Here is a 12,198-nt window from a genome sequence, read left to right as displayed (position 1 = left end):
GTGAGCATCCTGGTTAACCACTGCCCATGTTCAAATATACAGAGATAGATTCCAACAATCTCTTCCCGCAGCCTTATTTTTGCGTGTGATCTTAGAAGCTCCTGGCATGTAAGTCCAGTCCCCAGTTTCCCAGCCTCTGTAAACCTGCAAAATGAATAGAGAGAATAGTGGAACACAGACCCATTGTTCAAAGACACAGTCACTTTAGGGAAAGAGGAAAAGAACGGGTAGGTGAATCTTCTCTGGGATTGCAGGGTTCAGCTCAATGAAGACTGTCCTGTATAAAAGAAACTTCTCTAAATGGTTGAATTCTTAGCTCTCCAGAGATCTGAGTTTTCTTTTCCCCAGTCCCTGTGGGTTGCTGTGGGGAATGTGCCAAACCTATCATTTGAGATAAAAAGTTATGGTGAGGTAAGCTTCTAGGCTGGGGGAAGGAAGACTTAGTGACTGAAATGGGGGATGCTAAGCACTGGGGGGCAGGAAGGAAGAAGGGGCTAGTAATGGATGTAACAAATGCTGCAGCTGCCGGCAAAGCCTGGATTGAAGTTCCTTCCTGAAAATGAGGACCCGGGCAAGAACGACCACTCAGATGTAAACAGTGTCTCTGACTGGGAATTCTCATCTGCCTGCCGGTGGGCCAGAGCTGAGCAAGTCCTTTCTCTCCTCTGTATGCACACTGAATTGGTTAGTAAGTGACGTGTCAGAGGACAGGAATCATATTCAGTGGATCTTTCAAATCCAGGAGTTTGAGGCTAATGAAATTAGTGTGTGGCCAGGGCTCTGCCAACTAGAATTAAGTCACTGCAGCCACACTGCAATGCATTTTCAGCCTGAAGGGAGCATCAGGGAGGAATTTCGGGAGATTTGTTTCTGAGCCTGTACAAAATAATACTCATAATGCTAAGAAAGATTAAATGTAAATTAATATTGACTACGAGTAACATATTTAAAAAATAATCGCCGAGTGGGGGATGGCTTAAAGTGGAGAGATTATATAATATGGTGTCCAAAGAATAAATCTCCCCTGACCACTGTTTCATGGGCTATAAGTAAGATATATTACAATGGAAAGTAATGGGAACGTTTTTAGTCAAGGCTTCGCTGCTATTGACTTGAGAGCAAATACTCTGAGAGTATAAATTACTCTTGCTATGTGCTGACTCTGAATGAACAATATTTCATGTGCAGTGACATGGTCTAAGCTATAGACTTGGAATTGAATGGCATCTGTTTCAATTGTTTTGTTCTCTCAAGAGCAACTAGATAGAAAAAAGTGGTCAATTTGACCCTTGTGGGAGCGTGTTGCAAATCTAAACCTGTGTCCCTCATACCATAAATGAAATACATTTGTAAATTTGTAAGTGTTTTCTTTCTGTTCATTGATGCTTGAGTATAATCTCAAACTTTGGGAGCAACATTTTATACATAAGTAGTTGGTTTTCTTCCTTTCTTCTTTCTCTTTCTCCTCTCTCTCTCTCTCTCTCTGTTTCTATCTCTCTCTCTTTCTCCATCTTATGTAATTGGATAGAACTGGGCACCTAGGATGATGTGGTGTTACTATAGTGGGATTTTTTTTTTTAAAAAAAAAACAACTCTAACTTACCCTTTTAAAAATTTCATAAATACAGGTGTCAGTGCCATTTGGAATAGTCTCTATAACAATTTCTGTCTCCACATTTACTGTGTTTCAGCAAATTTACCTAATAGATGGTGAGTGAGCAATTTTTAAAGGGGCATTTTTTAGAAGAGCGGAGAGGGAAGGAATAGAGACAGGCACATACTGTATTTGAAGTTACCTCCACGTGTATTTTATGTATGTATACCCATACAATTAAGAAGTCTTTGGATGTTTTATCTTCAAGAATAATTCAGATAATGGATTACTTGAATATCATAAACATTTAGGGTTTAACAGATTTGTTACATATAGACGTTGTATCACGGATTTAAAAGACCATAGCCAGCGGGCAGCGGCGGGCGGAGCGACCGAGGGGCGGCGCGGGCTGGGCGGCGGGTGCGGGGGTCCGTGCTTCCTCGCGGTGGAGGGCTGGGGTTCGCCGAAGACGCCGGGTTGCGCCGCGTTGCCAGGTTACCGAGCGCGTGCCCCGCGCCCGCTCTTCCGCCCGGGCCGCCCTCGGCGCCGCCTTAGCCGCGGTGCGGGCTGCGCGGGGCGCCGGTTCCGCGGAAGCCTGGGTCGGGCGCTGCGTGCGGGACTCTCGTCGCTCGTGGACGGGGCGCGAGCGCGCGGGGGACGTAGGGCGCCGACCTGGGCCTCCCCGGCGCTCCGGCTCCGCTCAGGGCGCCCGCTCAGGGGCCTCCGGCGCGAGGCCCCCTTTGTGGTCAAGATGGCGGCGCCCAGGCGGGCGGCGCCGAGGTGAGCTGGAGTCGGGCCCGGAGAGGGGCGAGTCTGCCACGCCCAGGACTTGGACCCGGGGCAGGTCTCCCGTCTCCCGCGGAGCGGCAGGTGAGTGGGCGCGGCCGCGCGTAGGTCCCTCTCGTGGGGTGGTCAGCTCTCCGTGCGTCCGCAGACTTCTGTCGTCTGATAGTCAGATCTGGGGTGGCCCAGGTTGGAGGCGTGGGTGCTTGATTGGGGAAACCTGAGGGGTTTAAGGACTCTATTGGGATCGTTTCAGACCCCAGCAAGAAGCTGAGCAAGTTTCCTCTTGACTCTCTTCCCGGCTAAGTTTTCTCCCTTCTCTGAAGGCGCCAGCTTTTCTGAATCACCTTGTTACCCGGGGGGATACAGTTGGTGGTTCTGACCGTGGAACGTAGGACCTGGCGCGGGGAAGCCTGAGCTGGTTCTAGTTACTTTGTTTGCAAAGCACTTGTCTTGTCTTTGGAATCTTTGTGTATGTAACCAACGTTGGGAAGAGCCAGCGTTTTCTCCTCCAAAACACTGTGAGGGGTAACTTTTTATACGTAAGAAACAAGATGGCGTTCACATCCGTCTCTTTTCCAACCACTGAGTTTTGGTTGTGTTTCCTTTCTTTAAGTTTGTCTCGTTCTGAAGTGATAACAAACAAACAAACAAAAAGACCATAGCCAATTACACAAAGTATACTCTAGTCTCAGTCCTGCCATTAATTAGCTTAAGTCATTTAATTTTTCTAGGCCTCATTTTTCTCGTGTGATGTTTTTTCTTTGAAAAAGTATAGTTTCTAGAAGTCTCTAATCTCTGTGTCATAGTTCAGCTTGGAGAAAACCTGTTCTTATCCAAACTCCATGACATTGTATTTCCAGCTCCAACTTTGGACTTTGAGTGAGTTGGGGGCAACTTTTTCAGGATATTTTCACACAGCTTTTTTAGTTAATACCAGTCTAGCTGACTTGTCATACTCAGACTTTCTTCCATATTCTTTTACCAGTGTGTTCCTTAGTCATATATATAAAGACTGTTGTGGGCAAAATGACCTCCTGGGTCAGCTTACTGCATGGTCATCGACACAGGGCAGGGAGTAAGATTCTGTGGATTTTACAGAAGCAGATACAGGTTTCATTATCCATGTCCTCTCCCCTTTCATCTTACAAAAACAGCAGGCTTTTCTTGGAGAACTGCCAGATAATGCCATCCTGCCTCCTCACGGGCCCCGGGGATGAGTCGCCCAGGGACTGAACTCCAGTAAAGCAGGTGATTGGCTCATGGGTAGGCATCTGACCTCGGCTGAGTCTATCAGACTCCTCCCCAGGACTTTTCTCTCAGAGAAAAATGGAAGAATTGTCTTTTCTCTCTGGAATTTCTAAGCTGGGGAGATATGACTCTGGGACTCCCAGTGACCATCCAGCACAAGAAGAGACTTTCTGTAAAATAAAGTCTTGCAGAGGTAAGCAGGGCTGAGCGATGGAGAGAGAGCTGGAACCCTGCTGATACTCTGGAACTTGCAGATCCAACTGTATCTGAATATGGCTGCATCCCTGAATTTCTAGTACTTGTTTGTTGAGGTGGTTGTTGTTGTTTGGTTTTTGTTTTTAAATTTCCTTTGACTATTTTGAATTTGTTTTCAGTAATGTGCATTTGAAAGCATCATAGCTAAAAGAGCTAATTTCCTACATTAATGTCAGGTTTGCTGAGTGGCATTCCTTAAGTGAAAAATAATATCCGCTATTTTCTTTAAATAAAATCCTTCTAGCTCAGGTTTGAGATATTCAAAACTCTGCCTCCTACCCCCCTCTTTTCCAACATTTACTATATCACCTTGAAGCATTTGTGACCACATCTTTCCCATCTAGACGCAGTTGAGAGAGAGAGCAAAGACTTGTGATATAAACTGCAACCTATACGCCTCCTACCTGGAAGCTTTAGAACATACTTGATTCTTGTCATTAAAGCAAATCTTTTGTTGTTGTCTCCAGGACACAGAAGCATTTTCATGGCATAATGGAGTACAAAGTACATTAAGCCTAACTTTACTTCTCACCCTCTTTTACTTTAAATAGGCAGAAAAGAACAATCTCAAACACATTTTCCCAACAAATAAAATACATATACGATTATGTTTAGAAGACGTTTATGCAACACATAGTTAGACTGATTAATTAATGGACCTTTTGCCAATTGGCACAGTAAATATATATGTTCAATGTGCTTAATTAAAAAGAAGACAATAACATATTTTTACAGGTTAATTATCTGAGAAGAGTATTGTGCCAGCACACTTGATGCTACAGTATTTCATGTTTGACAGGTAATCTTCTTTCAATTATATTTACTGCTAAATGTTTCTTGGATCAAGCTATTAAATTATAAGGTCAAAAGTAAAATGATACGAAATTACAATGATAAAGGGACACATATCCCACTTTATGAGAATAGAAGTTCTAATTTCTTTTCAATACTACTAGTAGTGACCACAGTACTAATTTGAGCCCTTACTATGAGCCACTGTGCCCATATGCATTTAGTTCTTACAGTAGTTCTGCAAAGGGCATATAATAATCCACACTGCAAAGCTGAAGAATGTGATTCTCATAGCTGAAAGTCACATAGCTGGTGAGTGGCAAAGTCTAGATTCAAACTTAGAGTCGTCTGACAATGCCCAGGTTGTTGACCACTATGTACACTGCTCAATTGTTGCACCAATAAAGAAGTGCTTGAAATAATTATAGATTTGCCTACCCTGAAACTGCAGTGATTTAAAGACATCAAAGTTGCCAGTTGCTTAACCACATCTACTTACAGTAAGAAATTACATTTTATTTCATTTCTAAAACAAGATTAATTCTGCAGGCCCATAGAAACTTGAGCACACAAATCCTACCTCCAAATGAAAGATGCTTGTTTTCCACTATTCAACAGATGGCCCTGTACAGAGGCAATAAATATATAGTAGAATTTTCATTCAAATAAATGAGAAGAGAGGTTTCTTCTTGTCCTGATTCAGTGCCCATCATTATGGATTATGATGGCTCTTCCCAAACTTTACTTCATTCACTCCACTCTTTCTACAAAACTCCAGTAATGGAATCCATCATTCAGATATATGTGCAAAGCGAAAGGACTGTATTAATACAGTTGCTGAAAGTCAAGTTGATAGAGCACGGGAAATACATCCTAATAAATGCAACATTAATGTTTGTGTGGGCCTTGGAGTTAGCGGTAGAAAAATTTTCAGTTTAATGGAATATTTTGCCTCTTGCTGTGGAAGTGTGGCTTAATAGTCTTGTAATTGGTCATTTACAGAATCCTCCATCTCTGGGTTTCATGCTTTCTTTACTCTGCAGCTGTTGATTCCTTCTCTTGTTCTGGATGGAAGATAGCAGCGAAGCCACTTCAGAGGGCTCAGCCTGCCTTTTTGTGTTATTGTTTAGATGAAGATATTTCCATTTATTAAAGCACACTATTTAAACATTTTTATCATGTTTCAAAGTTGACTGTGTTCTGAAGGTATGAGCGCAGGCAGACATAATGGGGGATGTTTTCCAGGAGAGAACATACCCTTATCAAAGGAATTATCAGAATTTTCATGTATGGATTGAGAATCAAATTCTGGAGTTAGACCTGAATTTAAATTCATACTCACAACTTATTACCAGTCTCATCTTGATCAAACGGTTACCACACTTCTCATCAATTTCCTTATCTTTGAAAGTGGAATAAGAGAAGTATGCCTGGTGGAGTTACACATAAAGCTCATCTGATAGAATATTCATAAGGATTTTGCACAAAATATACATGGATATATTTTAGCACCGAGTTTAGCATGCGATTCGTCTTCAATACATTTAAGAGCTATTATTTTATTATTATTATGCTATCGTTAAATATCACTATTACTTAAATGTCATTATTGCTAAAATTGCTGTAAAACTACCGCAATAACCCATGATGAATTCCCCTCTTCTGTTTCCTTTGTTTAAATGGAAAATATATATATAAATCTAGACAGAGAACACTTTAGTGATCCTATTCAGTGGAGTGAGAATTTCCATGGCACTGATTAAAACAAATCCTGAATTGCATGGACTTAAGATAGCAGAGAGGGGCTTCCCTGGTGGCGCAGTGGTTGAGAGTTTGTGACCCGATCCGGGAAGATCCCACATGCTGCGGAGCGGCTGGGCCTGTGAGCCATGGCTGCTGAGCCTGCGCGTCCGGAGCCTGTGCTCCGCAACGGGAGAGGCTGCAACAGTGAGAGGCCCGCGTACCGCAAAGAAGAAAAAAAAAAAGATAGCAGAGAGGCTAAGAGATTTGAAGTTAGACATCCCCAGGTGTGAATTCTACTGTGACCCTCTTCTAGCTCTAGAACCTTGAGGAAGTTACTTAAACTTTCTGAGCTTCACTACTAGTTTCCTCATCTGTATCTTTTTCAGGACTATTTATCAAGCATCTTCCTGTTCTCTATGCTTGGACGTATCAATGAATAAATCAGACAAGAGCCTTTGCCTGCGTGCTCCTTCTTGCATGCTTTCTCCCTCCTTACACTCTCGTGTGGAAACGGATGTTATAAATAAATTCTGTGCTTTGTCACAAGTTGACGGGCGCTACGGGGTAAGGAAAAGGATGTGAAGCTCACTGAAGAGGCTTGGGTTGGGAGTGCTGGAGGAGTGTACAGGTAGGTTCCGGTTTTAAATAGGGTAGTCAGGGTGGATTTTATAAGTTGACATTTGAGCAAAGACTTGAAGTGAGGGAGTTGTCAGAATGTATGATGGGGAGACCACTCCCTGGGAGCAAGAATAACCAGTCCCCAAACTCTAAGGCAGAAATATGCCGGGCAGCTTGGAGGAATATCAAGGAGGCCACCCTGGCTGACTTAGTCAGTGGGGAGGAAGAGACAGCAGGAGGGCTGGAGGTCGGATATGTGATGGGTTGGATTGGGTAAGTCCTGGGAGGCCATCACATGCATTGTGTCTTTTACTCTAAATGTAGGCAGCCAGGGGCAGGATTTTAGCCGAGGTGTGGCATGAACTGTCTCTTGTTTGAAAAGCATAACTCTATCTGTGGCCTTGAGGATGTGGGGAGAGAGTGGAGTCAGGGAGAATCTCGGGAGGCAACTACAGGATCCTCGAGGTCTATGCTGGTGGCCTGCACCAGGCTGCTAGCGGCTGGTAATTCTCAGAAGTGGCACATTGGGAAGGTTGTGACAGCATTTCGTGGTAGATTGAATGCAAGAATGGAAAGGAAGAGGGAGTCAAGGGTGAATTCGAGATTTAGGGCCTGGGAAACTGGAAAGGTGTGGTTACTGTCACCCAAGATGGAAAAAGTTTGGGGTAGAGCATGTTTGGGGGATTAAAGACCAGTTTTGGAGGTATAAGATTTGAGATGTTTTCGTGACGTCCAAGTAGAGATGCTGAGTACACAGTTGGATACACAAGTCTGCAGTTCTGAAGAAAGGTGTGAACTAGAGATACACTTTAATACAATGGAGATATTAAGAATAATGACATGGAAGCGCTATTTTAAAGATAAAATGAAGTCATGCAATTAGCACTCTGTCTTCTCAAAACATTGAATAACTGTTAGCTAAAATAATTACCTGAAATGAAAAAATACCTATAGTTTGTTTTGTTGTTTGCAGTAAAAGTGAATAAAATGTCACAATTATTTTAATAGTATTTGTGACACAGTAGTTTTAGTTAAGACACCATGACTACAAACATTTACAAGAAACCTTTCCGTCTCCTACTTTTCACTCTGATAGGGTACTTGGAACCATATTTTGTAAGGTTTAAGTTAGTTGCCATAGGGTACCTCTTTAATTAGAAGTAATTCTGAACTGTCTAGTTCCATGCAGTTTTATATACATATATGTATAATTATTATTTTATGATTTATCAAACTCAGTTGAAAATTTGCATCACTGATATACATTAGAATTTAAGCATTCACCCAGGTATTCAAGGGAAAAAATGTACTTGTCTTGTAATTTCCATAGGGGAAATTACACATCTTCCCTTCACTTTGCAATTGAATTTGCAATTGAATGCAGGGGAAATACTATCTTACTGGTCTTTGAGTTCCCCTTAGCTATCTGCAAGTCCTTAAACAGCCTTTGTGGCTTAACCAAAATTCTCTTCCATCTTCATTCCGCTAACAGATATTGGTCTAAGCATGTGCTTATACTAAAAAATGCATGACCACGTTGTCTCTACACATCTATAATTTTATGTTAACACTATCATTATGTAAGCTATACTTGAATTGTAATTATAACAGATTTTATGTCAACACACATCCATTTCTAGTGTTCATCTGGTGTTCAAGGGGAGAGCAGCATGTCGTAAATTTTATCAAAATATAACATCTGAAGAATAGAACAGAGGGTAATTGTGTAATTCTGTATTCACTCTAATTAAGTTCAGTGGAGTTGGCATAATAGAATTAAGATGAAAAAAAAAAAAGACATTGAGGTACCATGGCTCCCTCTCCTAACACACCCTTTTTATATCCGAGAGCAGAGACTCAGCACCTTTCTGTACAGAAATGGAGACAGGAAGAGGCCAGAGGATGAATGACAGGCACGAATGAGGTGGAACTTTGAAGAGCAACATGGAAATGAAATAATTCTTTTGTATTTGGTAGGTGGGGAAAATGTACCAGCGTGTATGCCTACTGGGACCACGTTTTCCAGAACAGTTAAGCCCAGTGTCAACTATGCTGTCCCACCTTCCTCGTAAGTAGGAACATACTGTTACTTGAATCTTTGCTTCCTGTTTCTTGATACCTGGTTGAGAAGATTATCACAAGAACTGCATCTTGTTAGCAAATACACTGTTTTGAAATGATTGACACTCACTGAAGAGTGGCAGCTCCAAGCTTGCTCTCTCTTGATCTTGGAGTATTTAAGTCTGGAGTGCAGGAGTGGGTTATGGGGAAAGACCATTGGAATTCTTATGTCTTCAGCATAATGGTTATAGCATAATGGTTAGGAGTGTAGGTGCTGGTTCCAATCTCTGCTTTCCACTTGCTAACCATATGAGCTTGGGCAATTTACCTGATTACCTGAACCTCAATACTCCTGCCTATAAAATGATGTTAATAATATTTCATCCCCATAGACTTGTTTTCAATGTTAAAATGAAGTCACTTACACCAAGCACTTAATACAATGCCTAGAGCATAGTAAAGTCTATTATTATTACTATTACTACTACTACTATTATTATTATTACTATCACGATGCCAGGTGCTATTTTTCCTATGCCTTATTCCATTATCTTCTGCCCTGTTCCCCCATTTCTGTCTTGTTTCTGTACAAGGGTAGGTTTGTCACAGAGCATTTTCTTTCCCTAGTGTCTGACTCTTAGTCATCAAGGTGACTGGTCCATGACCCCGGCATTCATTGCTGCTCGTTGAAGCAACCCATTTTGAGAAGGGGAGTTGGATATTGATGCCAAGTTGGGTCAAGGAGAGAGAATTTTCTCTCTTCTGCACTCAGAGAGCTAAGTGAAATATTCAGGCCTCAGAAGGAGAATCAGGCAAAGGGCAACATGCTTAATTTCATACCTTAGTGATTAAGAACAAGTCAGACAGGCTGGATTTGAACTCATTTCCGTCATGTACTGACAACGGGATCTTAGGTGCTTTTGTAACCCGTCTGAGGCTCAGTCAACATCTGAAAGAGACGAATAACATTATCAGAACCTAGTGTATAGCCTCGTTGTAATAAGTGAGTAAATCCTTTTAAAACGTTCAGCACGTTGTTTGGCATATAAACACTTAATAAAATTTAGCTTCTTTGACTACTACCGCTGCTAATATTATTAAGTAGCTGAGCAGATCCGAGGCCCATTTTTTTCTTAGATTGCACATAATCATTTGGACAACCAGCTCACATTGATCAACCGTTGCTTATATATAAACCCCCATGAACCCAAAGGTGCTTTAACTCTCTCCCAGTCAGAGCCTGTTCTGGGGGCAGAAGCAACACCGGCACTACCCCCGTCATCTTTGCCTTTATTGTCACTACACTCGCCTGCCGTACTGAGCACTTTCTGTTTGCCAGGCACCAAATTTAGCCCTGCGTATGCACTATATCATGTAGTTCTCACACTCCACTCAGGTGGGAGACATTATCATCATCCCCAGTTTTCAGGTAAAGACGCTGAGGTGTTGGAAAGGTAAGAAACTTGACCCACAGCAAGAGATGGAGCCGGAGTATTCAAACCCTTCTCTCTGACCTCAAGAACCCTTAAATATTAGCATACTACTACATCCTGGTAAGAAAATCTGCTTCCAGCCACTCTGGTGAGAGTAGAAATGATTCTCAGTCCCCACATTCCTCTATTGCCCATGCCACCCTAGCCTCAGGACTAGGGGGGAAAGGAAGTGATCTCTTCAAAGAGCAGCCAAAGGGAACCTACTCCCTTCTGCCTTTTCGTAATCAACTAACCAATATTTTATTTCCTTCTTAAGAGTCCCCACATGTTCCTTTTGGTACTTAGCTTGGCCTTTTAGAATTCTGACATTCTGTACGTGACTCATCCACTGTATTTCATGTTAATTTATTGAGGTCAAGTATAGGGTCTTACTCATCCTGAAGTCCAGTTATCCCCTGTCACATCTAACTCTGTTCTCTTCTTCTTGTAGGACATCTGCAGGTATTTATTTGAATTTTGTTGAATTGTTCTCATCAATAGTACATTAAAAGTTATACAGAAAGTGCTTTCTTATAAGGAAAACCATCTAAATAGATTTCTAGCTCTTTACTTTTTATAGCACTATTGTAGAGATTTTAGATCTCCAGGTAATACTTTTTAGATTGAGTTCTTCATATCATCTTATTTTTACATATAATGATAAATCTGAATTTTCTCTATCAAACCTCCGAGACTTCACTGGCTTGTAACTTAGCTTGTTGATTATGTGTTGTTGACTTTTCCATTTACAATGATATTTGATCCTGGTAAGGATGGGGCTGGGTGGGAAGGTACATCTTAGGGCCATAAATTGGTTTTGTAGAGAACTAACATAAAGATCTAAAGCCTCATCATATTTCTGCAGAACTCATGAATCATTTTATTATAATTCCATTCATTCAGGGAGTATAAAACCATTTTCCAATTGTTATTCCTAATTTGTTCATCTTCTCTTCCTTAGTCTTAGTGAGAAGAGAGCAGGCTGAATGGAAGAAAGTCATTATGACCACTGGGGCCCCTAGGGTAGGCATCAGTCCCAGAGTTTTGTTTTCATCTCTCCGCTATTAATATTGGCTAATGTCTTGAGTGCTTACTTGGTGCAAATTACTTAGCCGACCATGGCAAATGGATTGTGTCATTTCATCCCCTGATAGTCATACAATTAATGTATGTATTATTATGATATCCCATAATGCATACATGGAACAGAGCCTCAGAAGTAGTTATTTGCTCACCAAAATATGGTAGATGTGGAATTTGGACTCAGGTCTGATAGACTCCTAAATCACTCCTGGTGATTTTTACCACTAAATTAAAGTTGTATACCTCTGGAGAGTAGATAGTTTCTAAAATTTCCTCAGCTCTAACGTTTTATAATTAAATTTTTGTCTGATGGCAAGCTTAACAGTTAAGATGGGTAGGAAGGAATGCCAGCCTGTTGAATGGAATTTCCCTGAAATAAGCCTGTTTTATGACACCAGTTCATTCATTCACTCAGCATGTATTGAATGTTTGCTCTGTGCAAAGGCATTTTAGGCATCACAGTGGAGTGAGCGCCCCTTCCATAGACTCTCCTGCAGCACTCAGAGAAGTCTTGGACTGGTTTGCCTGTTATGGAATGGGGCTTGG

General features: G+C 41.6%; 1 protein-coding gene across 1 annotated transcript in view; it reads left to right on the top strand.

The window, feature by feature from the left end:
• The first annotated feature begins 513 nt into the window (after positions 1-513).
• The window catches only part of LOC149743812 (uncharacterized), a 119,118-nt gene continuing 107,433 nt past the window's right edge, over positions 514-12,198 (top strand). Inside the window, exons 1-3 of the mRNA XM_089906130.1 lie at positions 514-591; positions 1,954-2,464; positions 9,014-9,104. Coding sequence (XP_089762256.1) covers positions 514-591; positions 1,954-2,464; positions 9,014-9,104 — 680 coding nt within the window. The remainder of the gene's footprint in view (positions 592-1,953; positions 2,465-9,013; positions 9,105-12,198) is intronic.

Source organism: Delphinapterus leucas, unplaced genomic scaffold (assembly GCF_059928025.1).
Source record: "Delphinapterus leucas isolate spDelLeu-1000000601 "Yukka" unplaced genomic scaffold, BTC_Dleu_Yukka2 spDelLeu_asBTCV2_sq69, whole genome shotgun sequence".
Classification (NCBI taxonomy): Eukaryota; Metazoa; Chordata; class Mammalia; order Artiodactyla; family Monodontidae; genus Delphinapterus; species Delphinapterus leucas.
Note: the sequence above shows the minus strand (reverse complement) of the source record. Positions and strands in the feature narration are given on the sequence as shown.